The sequence below is a fragment of the Poecilia formosa genome, unplaced genomic scaffold (assembly GCF_000485575.1).
Source record: "Poecilia formosa unplaced genomic scaffold, Poecilia_formosa-5.1.2 Scaffold20, whole genome shotgun sequence".
NCBI classification, from domain to species: domain Eukaryota; kingdom Metazoa; phylum Chordata; class Actinopteri; order Cyprinodontiformes; family Poeciliidae; genus Poecilia; species Poecilia formosa.
Genome location: NW_006799959.1, coordinates 1,950,055 through 1,970,238, shown reverse-complemented (window position 1 = coordinate 1,970,238; position 20,184 = coordinate 1,950,055). Strand labels below are relative to the sequence as shown.

At 37.4% G+C, this 20,184-nt stretch overlaps 3 protein-coding genes across 3 annotated transcripts in view; all 3 read left to right on the top strand.

Moving 5' to 3' along the window:
* The window catches only part of fras1 (Fraser extracellular matrix complex subunit 1), a 242,457-nt gene extending 235,522 nt beyond the window's left edge, over positions 1-6,935 (top strand). The window contains exons 66-73 of the mRNA XM_016669157.1: positions 229-379; positions 544-651; positions 790-949; positions 1,779-1,895; positions 3,012-3,178; positions 4,204-4,409; positions 5,328-5,474; positions 6,199-6,935. Of these exons, the coding sequence (XP_016524643.1) occupies positions 229-379; positions 544-651; positions 790-949; positions 1,779-1,895; positions 3,012-3,178; positions 4,204-4,409; positions 5,328-5,474; positions 6,199-6,768 (1,626 nt within the window). The 3' untranslated portion in view covers positions 6,769-6,935. The remainder of the gene's footprint in view (positions 1-228; positions 380-543; positions 652-789; positions 950-1,778; positions 1,896-3,011; positions 3,179-4,203; positions 4,410-5,327; positions 5,475-6,198) is intronic.
* Positions 6,936-10,051: 3,116 nt separating this feature from the next.
* Positions 10,052-15,825, top strand: anxa3a (annexin A3a). The gene is made up of 14 exons (XM_007547444.2): positions 10,052-10,127; positions 11,409-11,439; positions 11,515-11,562; positions 11,640-11,727; positions 12,023-12,117; positions 12,640-12,753; positions 12,851-12,941; positions 13,022-13,101; positions 13,508-13,564; positions 13,641-13,734; positions 13,814-13,909; positions 14,743-14,801; positions 15,226-15,348; positions 15,743-15,825. The coding sequence occupies exons 2-14, from the start codon at positions 11,425-11,427 to the stop codon at positions 15,800-15,802; spliced, it is 1,020 nt and encodes a 339-aa protein (XP_007547506.1). The 5' UTR covers positions 10,052-10,127; positions 11,409-11,424; the 3' UTR covers positions 15,803-15,825.
* Positions 15,826-16,856: 1,031 nt separating this feature from the next.
* On the top strand, positions 16,857-19,767 carry LOC103134927 (nuclear factor 7, ovary-like). The gene is made up of 2 exons (XM_007547445.2): positions 16,857-17,036; positions 18,024-19,767. The coding sequence occupies exon 2, from the start codon at positions 18,030-18,032 to the stop codon at positions 19,404-19,406; it is 1,377 nt and encodes a 458-aa protein (XP_007547507.1). The 5' UTR covers positions 16,857-17,036; positions 18,024-18,029; the 3' UTR covers positions 19,407-19,767.
* Positions 19,768-20,184: the final 417 nt, after the last annotated feature.

The window sequence follows — 20,184 nt, the reverse complement described above, 5'->3', positions numbered from 1 at the left end:
CCTAGCAACCCCAGCCAAGCCAAGCCTGTTACCTAGCAACCCCAGCCAAGCCAAGCACAGCTGATTTTACTGCTGTATGTGTTGTATAATGGCTGCTGGGAACACAAGTGTTTTGTCGTCATCCTTCCATCCAGAAACCACTTGCTGCATTCTTTTTTTTTTTTAGATTTTTTGGTGGAGAAACAGAATTAAACGACACTTTTTTGCTATTTTTGTTTGTTTTTTCAGGTTCGGGACTCGGCTCAGTCCTTCCTGACTGTGCAGGTTCCTCTCTACGTCTCCTACATCTACGTGACGGCGCCCAGAGGCTGGGCCTCTCTGGAGCATCACACCGAGATGGAGTTCTCCTTCTTCTACGACACGGTGCTCTGGAGGACAGGTCAGGACTAAACGCTGGGAAAAAATCACTCCTGATCAATTCTCTTTACGCCTCAGCCTCCGGAACGGAAATTAAAACCGTTTAACATCAGATAACTGAGGGAGAGGTTACTGTGATAAGGGTTGCACCTTGGCTCTTATCCTCTGTTGTTTTCCTGTCTGCAGGGATCCAGACTGACAGCGTCCTTTCAGCCAGACTGCAGATCATCAGGATCTTCATCAGAGAGGACGGCCGGCTTGTGATCGAGTTCAAAACTCACGCCAAATTCAGAGGTCGGTTCACAGCAACAGAGAAACACATTTTTAATTCTTTCAATGTGTAATTAAGAGGAAATATAAAAAAACATGCTGCAGCTGTTTTTTTAGTGAAAGCCTTATATGCATTGTTTCCTGCCGTTTACTTTCCTTCAGGTCAGTTTGTTCTGGATCACCACACTCTGCCGGGTCACAAATCTCGCCTGATGGCCCCCGACCACCTGGGGGGCATCGAGTTCGACATGCAGCTTCTGTGGAGCGCACAGACCTTCGACTCGCCGTATCAGCTGTGGAGGGCCACCAGCTCCTACAGCAGGTGGGAACGCTTTACCGAAATCTGAAAAACACACAGAAGAAACAGTCTAATGCGGAATGGAGGGTGTTTTCATTTAAATGCACAACACTGCAAAAACACAAGATATTACCAAGTAAAAACACAAGATATTACCAAGTAAAAACACAAGATATTACCAAGTAAAAACACAAGATATTACCAAGTATTTTTAGTCCAGTTTCTACTACAAATATTTTAGTACACTTGAAATAAAACAAAACTAACTTGCAAGTAACTTTTCAGCAAGAATTAGGAGCTTGTTTTAAGTAAATAATTCCTTAATATTGATGGAAAATACTAGTTTCACCGGCAGATTATTTCACTTATAAGAATTTTTTCCAATGCTTAAGTGAAATAATTGGCCAGTGGAATGAGTCTTTTTTCCACCAATAAGAAGTTATTGATTTAAAACAGGCTCTTATTGTTGAAGAGTATTATTATTTAAAACATGAATTGGATAACTCAGATAAAGTCTCGTCCTGATTCTATTTGTATTACTAACCATTAGTTTGTTCCTTTTTTACTTAGAGTATAATCTTAATTCTTTTTCTTTACATGGCCCAAAATAAATCAATAACTACAACTTGTAAGATAGTTGTGACTCATTTCAAGTGTCCTCGCATTAGAAACTAGACCAAACACTTGGTAAGATTTTGTGTTTTTGCAGTGTATATGTGGAATAAGCATATTTTTCATCTCCTCTCAAGATGTTTTAACATTTCTTGATTGACTTAAGCTTCACGTTCATCTCTGTAGATTTTCTCATCTTGATTCCTTTGTGAGCATCTAATATTCTTTGCACATTCTGCAGGAAGGACTACTCTGGGGAGTACACCGTCTTCTTGATCCCGTGCACTGTTCAGCCGACCCAGCCCTGGATCGACCCGGGAGATAAACCTCTGTCCTGCACGGCTCACGCTCCAGAGAAGTACGGCCCACAGATTCTGGAAATCTGAGATATTACAGCATGTCCTTAAAAACTCTCAGAGTTATGCTTCTAAAATTAAGGCCTTGAAATGTCTTAAATCCATGGAGAAATGTAAGTTGGCCTTTAAAAAGTTAATCGCAGGTCTTAAATTTAGTCAATTACTTAATTTTGTATATTCTATGTAGTTTATTTTTCTTGCTGGACTTTTATATCAAGCAAACATTTGATTCTTGCACAGACATCTTCAATACGTTCTGTGACTTGAGTTGGTTGAGGCTACCGCTAACTAGCTGCTAATGTATCTTTGCTAACTAGCTTGCTAGCATTTTTGTGTCTATCATGAGAAAGTGTAAATTTATTGCAATTTCCTCTTGTGACTGGAGTTGGTTGAGCTACCGCTAACTAGCTGCTAATATATCCTTACTAACCGGGTAATTTATCCTTATGTGACTTGACTAGCTGATAATATATCCTTATGTTAGTTAATAGCTAACTTGCTTTTTCTGAGTCTGTCATGAGAACGTGTACATTTATCTCCATTTTGTTGTGCGACTTGAGGCAGTTGAGGCTAACGCTAACTAGCTGCTAATAGCAAGTGATCTTAATTATTAGACACTTTTCATCTATTGTGGAAAAGTGTAATTTATCACCATTGTGTTCTGTGACTTTAGTTGGTTGAGCTAACTTGCTGTTAATTATAACCCAGCTAGCTTTTTTTGCATCTGTAATGACAAAGTGTAAATTTATAGCCACTCCATTCTGTGACTTGAGGTGGTTGAGGCTACCGCTATCTAGCTGCTAATATGTCCTTGCTGGCTAGCTTTTTTGCGGTCTATCAAGTGAAAGTGTGAATTTATCACCAGTTGGCTGGACGTTCGTCTTCGCCACAAACCTCTGTTGTTGTTGTCTGTTTTATGGGTCTGTTGTCGACCCATATAAAAAAACTTGGCACTATTACAGTGTAAAATATACAGTTTTCTTTTGTACATTTCTGTTGTGATACAGTTCTTAAATTTAATTCACAATGGTCTTAAAGAGCCTTAAAGATGAGGTGGTGAAACCTGGAGGAACCCTTTATCAGCATAAATCCTGAATGGGTTTTTTCTACTCCAACAGGTTCCTCGTTCCGATCGCCTTCCAGCAGACCAACCGGCCCGTTCCGGTTGTTTACTCCCTCAACACGGAGTTCCAGCTGTGCAACAACGAGAAGGTTTTCCTGCTGGATCCAGCCTCCGCCGACGTCTCCATGGCTGAGATGGATTACAAGGGAGCCTTCTCCATGGGTAGGAGTCAAAAATAACCCATCCTTCATGCTATTCCACATTTTCCATATTTAGCTTCCAAGGATGTCTGATATAAATAGGATCTGATAAATATATATCTTAATTTTATAGCTGTCACTGAATATTTAAATCACAGAATCCAGAAATTATTTAATTGAGCCAAAGCTGTTAATTTGACAGTAACTGAGTTATAAAAAAGTCTGAAGTTTTTCTATTTTTATTAGAAATTAAAAACTTATGGCGTTAATCACGTCTTCATGAGAAATGCAAATTTATAACTCTATTTTTACTTATGTTTGATTATTGTAGCTGTACACATTTGATTTATTTATTTTCTCAGAAGCAGTCTGGAAAAATGCAGTTAAACTGAAAACATGTCATTATATAACCATTTCACATCAGTCAATATCAATAAATGTTGATTAGTTTTTTGTTTTAAATATCTGAAATACTGCCAGGCTGGTGTAGTGACGTTTCCCGTTTTATTCAGTTTTTCACTCCACGCTGTTGTTTTTTATTTTTAAACAAGTTATGAGGCACGGTGGCGAAATATTAACTGCCAGTTACTCAACAAGTTGTTGCTAGGTAACCGAAGTTTGGGGGGAGGAACTTGAAACTGCTTGTTACCCAGCAGGTTGTTGCTAGGTAACTGAAGTATAGGAGGAGGAACTTGGAACTGCTTGTTACCCAGCAGGTTGTTGCTAGGTAACCAAAGAGTGAGTGAGTTAGTTGATTCCACCAACTTTGCTTAGCTGGCTAAAGGGTTCCCTCTGCCTACATCCCCCAGAATGCTGTGCGGTTCTGGATCGGAGTTCAGCGAATATTCTATATATTCCATATTGAGATGTATTCTACATTAACATTGATCACATGTCTATCTATCACGATATATATTATTGCTTTATTGTCCAGTCGTACTATTTTTACAATTACAACTAAATGCAAGTATTTGTTTTATCACATGCAGTGAAACCGCTTACTTAAACCTTTTAACTCCTCTCTGGTCCACTCGCTGCCCCCTGCAGGCCAGACTCTGTACGGCAGAGTGCTGTGGAACCCAGAGCAGAACCTGAACGCAGCATACAGGCTGCAGCTGGAGAAGGTCTACCTGTGCACCGGGCGGGATGGCTACGTTCCCTTCTTCGATCCCACTGGGACCCTGTACAATGAGGGGCCGCAGTACGGCTGCATCCAACCCAACAAACATCTCAAACATCGCTTCCTGCTGCTGGTAAACACAAACATTCATTTAATCTGTTTGCTTTTTATGAATATTTTGGGTTTATTGTTTATTTTTATTGTTTCACATACATTTCTTTTACCTACTGGACTCTTTATAACACACCTCTCTCAAAGTTAGTTCATTTATTTCTTCTGCACTTCTGAGAGTTTCATTTATTCCACACATAAATTTGTGGTTGTTACCATGAAATCTGAACAGTTTACAGAATTGTTTAGTATCTAGTTGCATTGACTCAGTTACATTTATGAGTAACATTTTTTTGATTTTTTTTTTAACCTTTTTTAGTACTTTTACTATGCTGTACTTTTTGCTTTTACTGGAGTAAAAATATTAAGTAGTACTGCATTTACATGAGTAAAATTTTTGAGAACTCTGCCCTCCTTTGACAATTTAAATATATAACAATGTTACTTTGAAGTATTCAGAATCAGCCTTTATTGTCATTGTACCAAAGAACAACAAACAACAAGACGTGGGCCACTGCTGGTTTTATGGGTATTTTTCTCATGCATAATAATTAATTTTTTTTTTGTAATTTATTTTTCTCTAAGTCTTCTGCTAATTTTATTTCAAGGCATCCTGGTTGTTCTTTCACAGCAAAATGCTCAAAGAAAACTTTCCAGTTTAACAGCTTTCCATACCAGGTCACACTGGACAAACTGGGTTTGTCATCCAGGTGGTATTCTAACTACCATAAGGTTTCCTGCTGTAGTTCTCTTAGTTTTTGATATTGAAAACCAGGTATTTATGTTTAAAACAGTGGCGCCCCCAGGTTGGGGGATATTGGGGCCCATGGCTCCTGACATTTTCTGAGAGTGCCACTGGTTTAAAAATCAAAGCGACCATTTTAGTTTTAAACTGTTTTTGTTTACTATTCTGTTTCGATCTGCTCTAATTGTGTTTCAGGATCGTAAACAGCCGGATGTATGCCACAAGTTTTTTCACGACGTTCCGTTCGAGGCAGATTTTGCCTCCGACGTCCCAGAGCTGCAGGCCATGGCAGCCATGCCGGGCGTCGACGGCTTCACCATGAAGGTGGACGCTCTTTACAAGGTGAGTGACTTCCTGTTTTGTTTAGAGTATTGTTTTATTACAAGAAAAATGTGTAATATTATGAGAATGCAGTCATAATATTAGCAGAAGAAAATTGTGAAATTACAAGAAAATGTTGTGTTAAGATCTGATATGACCTGATTGGTTAGTCCATTTGGTTCTTTCTTTGAAATAAACTCAGTAATTTTCACAGTCGCTTCAAGGTCGTGCTAATGATAATAATTTGTTAAATGATTGAGTTTTTCTTAGTTTTTAAAACAGATACTCAGCGTCACCAGATGTTCAATATTCCCAGTTTTAACAGAGTGGAAACTCTGTGAGGAGGAGTTTTCACAAAATTACTACTTTATACTTGTGTTAATGTTACTTCATTCTAGTAATATTATGACTTAAATCTTACTACTTTATTCTGGTAATATGAGTTTATTCTCCTACTATTAGAATTTAATTTCCATAATCTAAAAAAAACACAACTCTCTTAGTCTAACTCTAATTCTGCAGTAGTTTTTGTTATTTTTATTGTAAAAGTCGCTGCATTTTATTGGAAATTTGATCCTTAAATCCATGGATGCGTTTTGCTCAATACTCCATTATTAACCCAAAGATAACTCAGTAAAAACAGATAAATTTGTCCTTGTCAGAAATGTGAATTAACGTTCAACATTCCAGCTAAATAAACTAATTAATAAATTACTGATTAATAAATGACCTCTCTGACTGACAGGTGGAGGCGGGCCACCAGTGGTACCTGCAGGTGATCTACGTCATCGGCCCAGAGTCGCGCTCCAGCCCCAGGATTCAGCGCTCGCTGACGTATCAGGTGAGCCGCTCCAAACGCGACCTGGTGGACCGCAGCGGGCGCCTGACGCTCGACGAGTCGCTCATCTACGACAACGAGGGCGACCAGGTGAAGAACGGCACCAACATGAAGTCGCTGCGCCTGGAGGCCGGCCCGTCCGCCACCTTCAACGCCCACGTGGGCAGCTCCGTGGGCGGGGGCGTGGCCGCCATCACCCTGCTGGTCCTGGCGCTGCTGGCTTCCTGCTTCCTGTTCCGCCGCTGCAGGCGGTCGGCCAAGAAGGCGACGAAGACGCCGAAGGCCTATGAAGAGTATCCGCTCAACACCAAGGTGGAGGTGTGCATGGACAAGTGCGTGGAGAAGAACTTCGGCACGAAGCACTGCACCGTTAGGAACGTCAACATCAACCGCAACCAGGAGCCGAACGGCAAAGTGAAGCAGGTCAACCTGGAGGTCAAAATCCACAACAACCTCGGCGACGGCACCGAGGTCTGAGACACTCGCTGCGTTTCCGTTAGCTTCTTTTCTGTCACATGTGAGCAAAACTTTGTCAGTATTCCACTTATACTGGAAAGACACAACTACGCAGTTGCAGTGTTTCCGCTAAATATGAAACGCAATTAAAGTCACACGAGAATAAGTTTCTTTACGAGACAAGTCATGAAAAAAACATGCCACGCATGACTCTCCAACTACATCCTGCTGTCGTCTTCTTTGTGGTTTTCACCAGGGGCAACATCCTGTTGTTGATCCTGGGACTTGTTCCATGCAAAGAAAGTGTTGCCATTGCAGTTTTGCAACATAAACCAATTTAGATAAAAACTATTTCATCTAGCAGCAAGACTATGTGTTACATTTTTTTTTTACATTTTTAAGGTCAATAACTCTGTTTTCATTGACCTGACATTTAGAAAACAAATTTGCTTAATCAAAATTCAGCAATTAATAAGAAATCTCTCAAAATGTCAAATTGCGCAAATTGACATCTTGAAAATAAATCTGCCCAATAAAAGCACCAATTTAAAAAAGAAAACTGTTTTCAATACGTTTTGGCGCTCAGGTGATTTTCTTCTTTTTTCTTTTTTTTTTGGCCTTATCGAAATTGGTGTATTTCGTAAAACCGTAATAGAAACATGTTCCTCATATCATTACGAGTCATGTGATCAACAGCCAGATGTTACTTCCTGTCATCTACAAAGAGAAGATGACAGGAAGTAGTTGAAGGATAATTGAGCGGCATGTTTTTTAATGACTTATTGTGTGAACAAACTTATTCACATGTGATTATAATTGCGTTTCTGTTGTAATGGAAACACTATTGTTGCAAAATTGTTTTTTTCTCTAAATTAGCAGAATATTGACAAAGTTTTGCACACATCTGTAACGGAAATGCAGCTCCTGACGAAGGACAACAAAACAGCATCAAAAATTGATATTTTCTAAACTGAAAATTTGTACTTAAAGGAATGTTTTGTTTATGTATTTTTATACCACTTTGAGAAAAAAAAGGTAAGCGTGTGACGTTCAGCCAACTGGGCTACCTCAGGAATCCACAAACTGCTCAGCTGCGTCTGATTTCCATCTTTATTTCTCTTTTTAGTCGACATCTCGGTTTCACCGCCGGGAAGGTGAACAGTAGCTCTGATGGCTTCCATCTGCTGCATCGTTTCATTTCACTGCTGTACGAAGAGGCAGGAGAGGAAAAATGTCCTCCTTTCCTGCATCTTTACCTCGCATGTCATACAGTCATCCTGCAGATAAATCAACTGGAACAACCTCTTCACCTGCTGAAGTTGTTTAAATATAAAGCACAAACAAAGCTGCTTTTGTTGCAGGCTGAGTGAGTGCAAATAACAAAATGAATGATGCCTTCAAGTGCAATTATGTCACAACTTCAGTTAGTCTTTTCTTCACCTAGAAGAGCTTTGACTTATTTAATTAAAAAACATTTTAAGCCTTGATTACACCCCCTTTTACTCTGAATTAATGCCATTCTGCTGTCACCTGTAAAGCCTATCATGCTTTGAATACAATCTATTTTAGTAACGGAGACATTTTCTGTTATTAAGGGGAATATATTATGCAGAATTCACATTTTGCACCTTTCTCTACTTCCATTTGGGTTTCTGCTGCTTCTAAAAACACACAGCTGCTTTAATTCTAAATAATAAAGGCTCCCTATAAGTTTTCATAAACTGAAAATATAAATAGTTTAATCTCCAAAAATGTTAAAATTGGAAAATCGTCTCATATTTTCAGTCGGTCATTTCAGAAAGACGGTGAAAGTTACACAATTATTAATGATTTGAAACCCAAAAATTAGATTAACATATTAATATTGTATCAGAGCATCTCTAAAGAAAAGTCGGATCTGCTGTGTTATTGTAGCCTGGACAAACTATCCTACTCTTTCCATTTTTATGATATTTATTGTTTTTATTTGATATAAAGCTCTCTCTGTTCTCACTAAAAAGCCATTTATTTTATCAACTACCTTGGTGTTTATCCACTGTAAAAGGGGGTTAAAATAGTTACACTTACTGCCATTTTGAACACAATTTCTTGTTTTTTAACCCTCTTTATTTCCTTGCTTGTACTGTAATCCAATCAGCTGCCGATTTCTAAGTGCCATGCAGTATTTTTGCTCATGAGACAGAACAGATCGTCCAAAGTATTTCAATCGCAGAGCGTCTGAGTGCGACTGTAATAAACCCGTTCACCCAAATGACTGCTTCAGCCTTACTACTGTCTGAATGAAAGTTCTCGTTTTACAAAACGTGTTTTTATAAGAATGATGCGTCCGCCTGCCGTTGTTCGGCCCAAAGACTCAGATCTCACTCTGTTACTCTTCATTCATTTATGTTTCATCCGTCTCATTTGTTACGTTACAGCCCAGCTACTGATGTTGTTTTTAAAGTGTTTGACACTGGTTTGTATTTATCTAAAAACACTTCTTTTTCAAATGTGTGCCTATAAAAACATGAAAACGGGGGATTTTGGGAGAAAAAAATATATATTTTTGGTGCTATAATTTTTGAAAAACACAATATTAGTATGATGCCTGTATTTGGTGCCTTTTTTAGTAATAAAATAAATGTAAAATTAAAAATCATGGCTTGTATTCCAGTTTTTTTTGTCCATTTACTATGTTATTTATGATTTGGCACTTTTTTTTAAAAGCTTGAGATATTCATATGCAAAAGTCTTGAGTGACACCAATGTTTGCCGTTTCAATATCTGCAGTTTTGATATTGCTGCCTTAATATACCGTTGATTAATCTAAAACTTTCTGAGTTTTTTCTCACCAATTTTTGACTTTCCAAGCTCAGAAATGTCTTGAGGTTTTTTTTTTAGAAAATTTACATCAGAATCTCTGTTTTTCCTTGCAAGTTTTTGACTTTTCAAAATCATAGATTTCTGAGTTTATTCTCGCACATATTCTACTTTTCAAACTGTTTTTCCTACCTACAATGTCTCTAACATACTATTAATTAATCACATAATTTCTTGCAAATATTCTTCTTTTTAAACTCAGAAATTTCAGATTTTTATCTAGAAAATTTCTGAGATTTCTGTTTTTTTTTCTCTGAAATGTATTACTATTTTGTGTTTTTATCTATTATGGCCGTCGTAAAGTTTCCAAGTAACATTTGGTCTCACTACAAATCTAAAAGTTGTGTTCTTTTGTCTGGAGCGGATTAAACTGGTTAGTAGCTGGAGATTACGAGCGGTCCCTGAAGGCATCGTCTGACTGTGCCAAACAGGTGTGGCCAACCGTTTTCTCTACAGGTAGATTCAGTTTCCAGGTAAGCAGAGGGTGTGGCGGAAAGAAACGTTCCTCTTCAGAGACAAAGGTGAGTTTCTCTCCTTTGCTGGTTTGATTTAGCTGTTAAGTTTCTGGTTTCTAAAAGTTTTATTTTTACAGAATTAGAAGGTTTAAAATACCTGATTTGTACAGAAAGCAGACTTTTCTTTTACTGTTCCATCAATCTGCCTTCAGTCCCTCTGGCTCAATGCAAAGCTGGTCTCATTTTACACAGCAACGTATTTGCATGTTTCCTGTTCTGGTTCCACCAAAGCAGAAGAAAAAGTGGCTGCTTATAAATAAATTTTTAAAACACGATAAAGTACGACAGTTCACCACACTACATCTAATTCATATGTGAATCATCTTTAATCTATGACTGCGTGAGCAGATTGTGAATAAATGTTTGAATCTAGCAAACTGGAACCGATGGCTCTTGGTTATTTGTTTAGTACACTGTAAAAACACAAAGTCTTACCAAGTATTCTAGTTTCTACTTGGAATATCTTAGTACTCTTGAAATTAGATAAAACTAACTTAGAAGTATCAGTAACACTTTATTTGAAGGGGGTTGAATAAGACTGACATAACACCTGTCATGAACATGAATAAGCCTTCATGAATATTTATGACTGTTGTCATAAAGTGTCATTCGGTAAATTATGACACTTTTAATACAAAGTTGACATTATTCAAAATGTCTTTATGACATCTTGACATTAACCAAGAAATCATTACTGATATAAATTTGTTATAAAAGTATTACTGATTCACTTTAAAAATTAGGTAACTTTATGTTATTAAAGATAAAGTTTAAACAGTAATGATTTATTGGTTAATGTCATAACAAAGACATTTTGAATAATGTCAACTTTGTATTAAAAGTGTCATAATTTACCGAATGACGCTTTATGACAACAGTCATAAATATTCATGAAGACTTATTGATGTTCATGACAGGTGATATGTCATGTTTATGAAAGTGTCAGTCTTATTCAACCCCCTTCAAATAAAGTGTTACCAAATTATCTTTCAGCAAGACATGAGCTTGTTTTAATTCAATGATGAAAAATGACTAGTTTTACTTAAAACATGAGAAAAATGTCCTGTAAGAGAAATAAAAATCTGCCAATGTAACTCTATTTAATCAATAATAAGTAATTATTTACTTTAAATAAGCTCTTATGTCTTGCTGAAAAGATACTTCGGTAACACTTCGGTACTAAGAAATTTGCGGTAGATACTAAACCAAAAGTTCTTGGTAATATTTTGTGCTTTTATAGTGCATTTAAATGTATAACAGATTAAGATTGTTTCTAATGTCTTACAGAAGAACTAGATTCATCATGGCTTCTTTATGGGTGAGAAATGTTTTTATTTTACATTTTTAAAGTCTTTATTAAAGAGTTTTACATGTTAAATCCATTTATTTTCAGGACGATTTGGAAAGTCTTGTGGATTCACCGTCATCTTCTGCTGCTGAAGTAAATCCAACTCTGGTTTTTCTATATGAGAAACTATGCAGGGTTTTAATTAATTGTTAAATCTGAATGTTTTTTAGAGCGGACAGAGAGGAACCATCAAGCCTAAAGCAAACTTTGATGCAGAGAAAGACGCTGCAGCTCTGAAGGACGCCATTGAAGGACTCGGTACGCGTTTTATTTGTTTAGCTTACTTTTTCATTTTTTCTTTGGAGAAAACTTGTTTGCTTTTCATCTTCGAAACCTTTTAAATATTTGATAAGACAGATTGGTGTAAAACTTTAATTTCTAAAAATCAGATTAATCATTTTTGTAAAAAACGTCCTTCAGGTTGATGGATGATGTTTTGAAGTTGAAACAAATCTACTAATTTTTGTGCTTCATTTAACGTAAATTGTCTCCAGATGTATGACAGAAACAGAGATTCATATTTAATTTATTTTAACTTTTTTTTATTTTTTAGGGACAAATGAGAAAGTCCTGATTGAAATCCTGACCCAAAGAAGCAACGGTCAGAGGCAGCTCATCTGCAAAGCGTATGAAGGAGCCACCGGCAGAGTAAGATTTCCTTCATTTTATATGAAAATGTTCTGAGTGTTTCTAAACATTAAATGAGAAACACAAAGTTTAAATTAAATTATTCCTGTAGTGTACAAAGCAGCTGAATATTTTCTAAAATAACTCCAAGAAACTAAATCATAAAAAGAAAACAGTCAAACCTTATTGTGTTTGTTTAGCAAATAATTTTTATACATTTTATTATTATTATTATTTAAAGAGTGAATGTTGCTGTGATGACAGGACTTGGAATAAATAAACGATTAAGGAAAACCCCCAAATAATGTGTCGATTCTGAAACAAAAATATTTCTATTTGCTGTTCTGGCATTAAAACGACTTAATTGTGGTCTTAATGACTTGACCACCTGTTTACTTTCTAAACTTTTTCATATTTTATTAAACAAATGAAAACAAACACATAAAAAGTTGCTTTGTTTTCTGTATTTGCTTTATTTTCCTGGGCGTGGTTCTGAACACGCAGAGTAAACCTCTGGATCAGTCGCCTCTGTTTACGTTTCAGACGCTGGAGAAAGACCTGAAAGGCGACACGGGCGGAGACTTTGAGAAGCTGCTGCTGGCGCTCATCACTCCCCCTGCAGCGTACGACTGCCACGAAGTCACCCAAGCCATGAAAGTACGCTCACATATCTCCTTTTCAAAAACATGTTTTACAAATGAAACAGCGTTTATTACTCTAAAATATCATTTGTATAAAATGTGTTTTACTGCAGGGAGCTGGTACAAAAGACTCGGTCCTGATTGAAATCTTTGCCTCCAGGTCCAAGCAGCAAATCGAAGCTCTCAAGGACGTTTACAGAAAAGGTAAAGAAGCATCTTCCGTCTTAGTTTATGGGTTTTGTTGCAGAAAACAGATTTATGACCTCCATCTTTTTCCTCTGTAGAAACGGAGAAGGACCTGATTGAGAAGTTGACGAGTGAAGTTTCTGGAGATTTTTCCAAAGCACTTATTCTCCTGGCAAAGGTCCAGAAAAAAAAAGAAAATTACCTAAAAAAAACTGACACACTTGACTCACAGCTAGAGCTGTCAATCAATTATTTTTATCAGATTAATCACAATGCCTAAGTAGGCTTGAAATATAAACATAGACGCAGTTGTGCAAGTCCTTCCAACTCATTAGAAGTTGGAAGGATTGTCAAATTAGCCGTTTTCCAGGTTTTTATATTCAGGAAAGTTTAAAGGAAGTGATTTTGTTTTTAATGCTCATTTATAAATATTCCTCTCCATTCATTTCCTATGTATCAATAAGGCGACAGTCGCTCATTCTCATCCATTTGTTAATATTTACAGCTCTGTTTAAAATGTAACACGGCCACATGATGATAAAAAACTTAGAAAACAGGAATAAAGTGAATTCTGCTGTTTGCAGGGTGAGAGGGACGGGAGCAACTCTGTAGATGTAGGAAAAGCAAGGGAAGACGCCGAGGTGAAAAAACGAAACCCAAAAAATACAATTGATATGTTTCTATTTTGTTTAAACTTCAATATTTTTTTTTCCTAAGACACTTTACAAAGCCGGGGAGAAGAAGTGGGGCACAGACGAGTCCAAGTTTATCGAGATCCTCTGCAAACGAAGCATACCTCAGCTCAGGCAGAGTAAGACCGGCTCTGTTTGGAAACCCAAAGAGAAAACCAGGATTATTACAAATGTAAAGTGACGGCCATTTTTCTGCAGCTCTAGTCGAATACAAGAACATCAGCGGGAAAACGCTGCAGCAGAGCATCGAAGGCGAAATGTCTGGAGAACTGGAGGAGCTGCTGGTGGCTGTTGGTAAACTGGTTTCCATCCACAAAACCACAAGGAAAATTTTATTTTCTAGCACATTTTAGACCTTTCATACTTACTAATTACCTTTTTTTCTTTTTTTATTTTAGAAAATTTCTGAGATTCATCTCAAAATTTCTAAATTTCAAAAGTGGAAAATTTTCAACTGTTGAAACTCAGAAAATTTCCAAAACTTTTTGCCTTTGAAGATTTTTTTCTTAAGATTTCTAAGATTAATCTCAATATTTCTGGAAAAAAAAAATTAGAAAAAGAAATTCTGGGTTTAAAGTGTCAAAACTTTGAGTTTTGGGGGAAAAAAAAGATATTTGAATTTTTCTAGTAAATTTTTTGACTTTTGAAACTTAGAAATTTCCAACTTTATTTCTTGATAATTTCTGAGATTGATATCAAAAAAAAAAAAAAAAACTTTGGAAATTTCTGTTCCAAAAGTCAAACATTGTTTAGTTTTGAAATAAACTTTTCTAGCCAATCTGTAACTTTTCAAACTGAGAAATTTTAATGTTTTTTCTTTAGAATATTTATATCATTAATCTCAATTTCTGAATGTTTTGTAGGAAATTTGAGACTTTTCTGTGTTTGAAATTTCAAGGGTTTTTTTCCCCAGAATTTCTGAGCTTAATCTCAATTTCTGTGTTTTTAATAACAAATTTTCTCGAATTTAAAAATTTTCGATCATTTTCTAGAATATTTTAGATTTTTGGTGGAAATTTATTCTCGTTTTTTTCTATCAGAAGTCTTGAATGCCCTCACACGGCATTCAAATCTTGCTGCTGATGCCAAAATGCTGCTTTTCTAACAACTTTTCTTTCTTTCTGCAGTGAAATGTGTGAAGAGTTTACCAGCATATTTTGCAGAACTGCTGCATAAGAGCATGAAGGTAAATCATCTTTTATACATGTTGGTTCCAGAGCACATTTCAGAAGGGATAAAGGTTTTTTTATATCTACTAAATAAATTTTTGGTATTTTTTTTAAAGAACCAACATTTAATTTCAATGTTTAGATTTTAAAATAAAGAAAAACTTCAAACTCGGGTTTTGTTTGATGTTTATTCTGTTAGAAACTCTGCTTTGCTTCCTGGTTCCTACTGAATAAAAGGAACCCCATAGCATGATGCTGCCACCACCATGTTTCAGGAACCTTTTGCTGAGGCTTTCCAACCAGACATAACGTTTTGCTTGTAGACTAAAATGTTTAATTTTGTTGTCGTCAGACACAAAGTCCAGAAGATTCTTTTGACATTGATTTTGGTTTTAGTCAGTCGTCTATAAACTCCAGAGTTCTGGTTTTGTTTCTGTTCAGGGCAGTGGCACCGATGAGTCCACTCTGACCCGGATCATGGTGAGCCGGTCTGAGATCGACCTGCTGGACATCAGAGCAGAGTTCAAGAAACTCTTCGAACACTCTCTGCTGTCCAACATTGAGGTGAGTCAGACCAGAACTCAAACGTTCACCAGAATTTCACCACTTCATTCAGACTTTGGTTCATTTGGTGGATTCCATCTTCAAAACACGATTTTATCAACTTTATGTCAAGTTAAGTGTCATCCAAGGAGTTTCTGGGTTTGATTCGCTTCTCTGTTATTAATAGTTTTGTTAAAACATGAGATTAGAGATTATTATGAAGACAGGACAAATTTCCTGAAGGATTAAAAGTTTCTCTGATGGACAGAAGCTGGACTGACCTTCAAAAACTTTAAGGTCAAAGAAGGTTGTTTTAGTTAAAGAATGGAAAAAATCTATCCATCTGTCCATCCGATTTATATAGATACATTTTTATTTGATTTAAAATGGTTCTGTTTTTATTTTTGTTCTGCAGTCCGACGTGTCGGGCGAATACGGCGACTGCCTGAAGCCGATCTGTGGAGGAGACGACTGACGTCGTCCATCTGAAGACAAAAATAAATCTGTTTCTTTCATCCTGTCGGCTTTCTGTCCTCCCCTTCTCACTGATGTTTAATTCATCCTTAAATTAAAAATAAACAAATTTAGTCTCAGCTCTAAAAGGTGTCATATTATGACTGAAAACTCAAACATCAAATCAAGATTCAAGTTTTACATTTAAAATATAAACTATTCTAAATTGATACAACTTTTAAAACCCATAAGACTCTTATCAATACTTCTTCTATACAACAAATCAAATTATGGAGAACTTGCATATGAAAACAAATTTAAATGGTGACAAGAATGTCTTTAAGAGAAGTTTTAAAAGTTGGTTTAAAACTTTTGCACAGTTTTTTTGTTTGTCTGTTTGTGTCGTTTCAGCTTACAGAAAATAAAAACCTCCACTGCTCACCACAGAAAATGTTTGTATTGTTTTGTTTATTAGCAGGAATTCACCAAAAATGTGAATTAATGGATTCTGGTTTTGATTATTGTTGCAATTCCTCAAATTCGTCGCCAGGAGGCGCAGTTTAGACACCAACAAGAATGTAAGGACATGAAGAAAGTTTTTATTTTTTATTATAAGTCTCACATTTTCTGACTAAAAGCTGAGTGGAAAGCTAGCGTCAGGTTTACAGTTATAAAACCAGACTTCAATCATCTTTTATAGATGAAAAGGAGTACGTTCCTGTCCCCTCCGATCCCCCCCCTCCGCCCCCCGAAAAAAACCTTACAGAAAGTTTATTTGAAAAGTCTAAATAGAAAAAAACTCAAAAAGTTTTAGATTAATCTCAAATTTTCTAGAAAAAAAGAAGACATTTCTGAATGTGAGAAGCTGAAATTTTGCTGGGAAAAAATTGAGTCCACAGAAGAACTTGTTGCTCTTCAAATTTAATATTTTAAAGAATTCTAATTAAATTGGTTACTTATTAAAACATTTAATTAAGGCTATTATAATAGAACTTTTTTTAGTTTTTAGTTTTGTTTTGGTCCTTGTTTCGAAGCCAAAATCATTTCGACCGAGAGGTCCTGGGCCTGTCCGTAACTACCGCGCATGCGCAACTCTTGGTTCCTTGATGGAGACGTTTGAACAGCTGTGAAGTTGGACCGGAACTTTTTTTCCCGTCTCTAGAAGCGGCGGCATCTCGCTGGAGCAGGAGGCTGATGGTCGGTCGGTACTCGTCAGGAGTTAACCACAAACCCGTGTCAACTTCATCTGATCTGAGGTTAGGAAGTGTTTGGAGATTTTGTCATGATTTGTTATTCACGCCACCATTTTTCTCAGGGTTTATTACTGGATATCGCATTGTTGCTAATGGTGTTAACTGTGCTACATTTGTGCAACAAATGTTTTGTTGTGCCGTTATAATTAAGATAAAAAACTTTACAGAGGTCACGAGAGATTAACAAAATCAAACGAAATGGATATAAATTAGCAATTGTTAGCACAATTGATTTAAACCAAATTGTTTTTTTGTGTAGGGGCTGCTGTCTGACCCTTTACTTTTAGAAACAGTTATTCATATCTTCAAAATGGTAGTAGCAAACACATTTCGACTGCACAAATGTTTGACACTAATTTTGTTAAGTTTGAAAAATGGTGGGCGTGGGGTAACTTCACTCTGGTATGGAGAGTAGTAGGAGAAGTTAGAGGAAAAGTGACCAATGTCTAACTCTACTCTAGACGTCATGTTTATTAAAAGGAAAGTTTTTGAACCAGGTCTTGAGTAGATATTGTCTGTTTTATGGGAAAAACTGGGAGGTGGCTTCACTGGAGTAGAGCTTGATTCCCCGAATCTACTTTTAGAAAAATCAGGAAGCTTCGGTAAACCTCCAGGGAATATTGGCAAGTGATGTTTGCATGTTAATTATTGTATAATCGTGAACTGCTGTAATATAGACTCTAAAAACAAGACAGTTTGCTAAAATAACATGGTCAGAGCAGGTCATAAATGTACAAAAATATACATTTATAGCGGTTTGCGAAATACTGAGCAGACTCTCTGTGTGTGACGTCATTGCGCCCTCTGCTGCGTATGCAGGACATTTTAAGGTCATATGAATTTTACATTAGATCGCATACAAGTCGCATGTATTTGTAAATATGAACAAAAAAATTTGGATTTCACAAAAAATCAGAGTTGAGCATTAAAACCTGCAGTGTAGCCTGATAAATGAGCTTTTTGCTTTGTGTCTGTTGTGCTTCTCTCAAGGACATCATGTCTTCCATGTTAGAAGAGGATCTCCTCTGTCCCGTCTGTCTGGACATCTATAAGGATCCCGTTTTCCTCCCATGCAGCCACAGTTTCTGTAAAGCCTGCCTGCTGCACTTTAGGAAAGAGAGACGGGAGCCATCATGTCCAGTTTGTCGGAGAAGGTCAGCAGGTGGAAACCCACCATGTAACCTGGCTTTAAAGAGGCTGTGCAACACCTTTCTGCAGGAGAGGACCCGGAGAGCATCGGAGGGTTTCTGCTCTTTGCACTTTGAAAGTCTGAAGCTGTTCTGTCTGGACCATGAGCAGCCGGTGTGCCTGATCTGCAGGGATTCAGTAAAACACGCTGGACACAGATTCAGACCAGTCAGTGAAGCGGTGTTGGAGATTAAGCTCGAACTTGAGCAAAACCTGAAGCGTTTACAAAACCGCATCACTAGCTTAAAATGTTGCAAAGAGCTCTTTCGTGATGGAGTGGAGCACTTAAAAAGTCAAGCCCGAAACTCAGAGGAGATGATTAGGAAGCAGTTTAGGAAATTTTTCCAGTTTTTAGCAGATGAAGAGGAAGCTAGGCTAACTGCTGTGCGGAAAGAAGCAGAGCTGAAGATTGGAAAGATGGTGGAGCTGATGGAGACTGTGAAGAAAAATATATCAGGTCTGTCTGAAACAATCAGAGCCACGGAGGATGAGCTGAACGCCGAAGACCTCTCACTCCTGCGAAACTTTAAAGCAGCAACAGAGAAAATCCAGAACCAGCTCCGATTGGATCTGCCAGATTTTCCCTCCAGAGTTCTACTAGATGAGGCCAAACATGTGGGGAACCTGAGCTTCAACATCTGGCTGAAGATGGAGAACGCGGTCACATACACGCCTCTGGTTTTGGACCCGAACACAGCAGCCGCAGACCTGCTGCTGTCCCATGACCTGACATCTGTGAGGCGGGTGAAGTGGACCGGCGCTCCCTACAATCCGGAGAGGTCCGCTCTGCTGTGCCGCTCCGTCATCAGCTCCAGGGGCTTTAACTCGGGAATTCACAGCTGGGATGTAGAGGTCAGAGGTGAATCCTGGAAGGTCGGCATGGTTGCAGAGTCAGCTGGCGGCCCCGGCGTCGTAAAGCGGGATTATTGGGTTCTTCGTTTTAGTCGTGGCAAATATTCAGCGTGGTCGCAACGAACCGACTGCGTTGAGCCCAAAGTGACCAAGAAAATACGGAGAATCCAAGTCAAACTGGACTGGGAAGCAGGAATGTTGGCTTTTTCTGATCCTTTAACAAGAACCGTCATACACACCTTCACACACACTTTTACAAATAAGATGTTTCCATTGTTTGACCAGGGGACTAAAATTTTACCGTTGAAGTTATCTGTGAGGGGCAGGTATTAAAACTCTCAAGCCACAGAAAATCACTGCCTTTTCTTTGCTTCAGTGTTTTTTAGTGATTTGTGTTTCATTGCTCTAAATAACTTTACTCAGATTTTTGTATCAGGCATGCTTGAAGTGAATTTGATCTTGTGTAATTCAGAATTGTCAGATTAGACAGTAACAAGAAAACTTCAAATTTACTTTCTTTGCACTTTTATCTCTTCAAATAATTTCTAACTTATTTACTGATGTATTATTTGAGTTTGTCATGTAACAACCAAGAACTGTATTTTGTTACTCTTTAAGTGTTTGTTTAGTATTTTCTGCCTTTTATATGTTCTGCTGTTGTGAAATTAAACCATTATTTTTATTGCCATTTAAATCAGTCAAAGCGTTTTCCATTCCTTAAAGAGCTAATCAACTGTCATCTGAATTCAGCCTTTCATCCAGAACTTTCATGTGTAAAAAGTAAACACTTTGGAGGTTTTAACATGCACTAAAGCAGTGGTTCCCAAACCTTTTCTCCTGGGCCCCCCCTGTGGATTACCAAAATGGAGAGGCTACCTGATTGAATGATGTGTGTGAGTGGGGGGTGATCGACTTATTTTGGGGGCAAAATGAATTGAAGTAGCTTAACATAGACAAAATTGTCAGTAGTCTCGAGGACACTTGTTAAGCTTAAGGTGCTGTGTTGATATTAGCTAGTCATCATTTAGCTAACATTACCTGCATCCCAGTGACCTGCGGTCAGGGGAGCCACCAGTCATCGTGGAAAAATAATATATAATGATAAAATAAT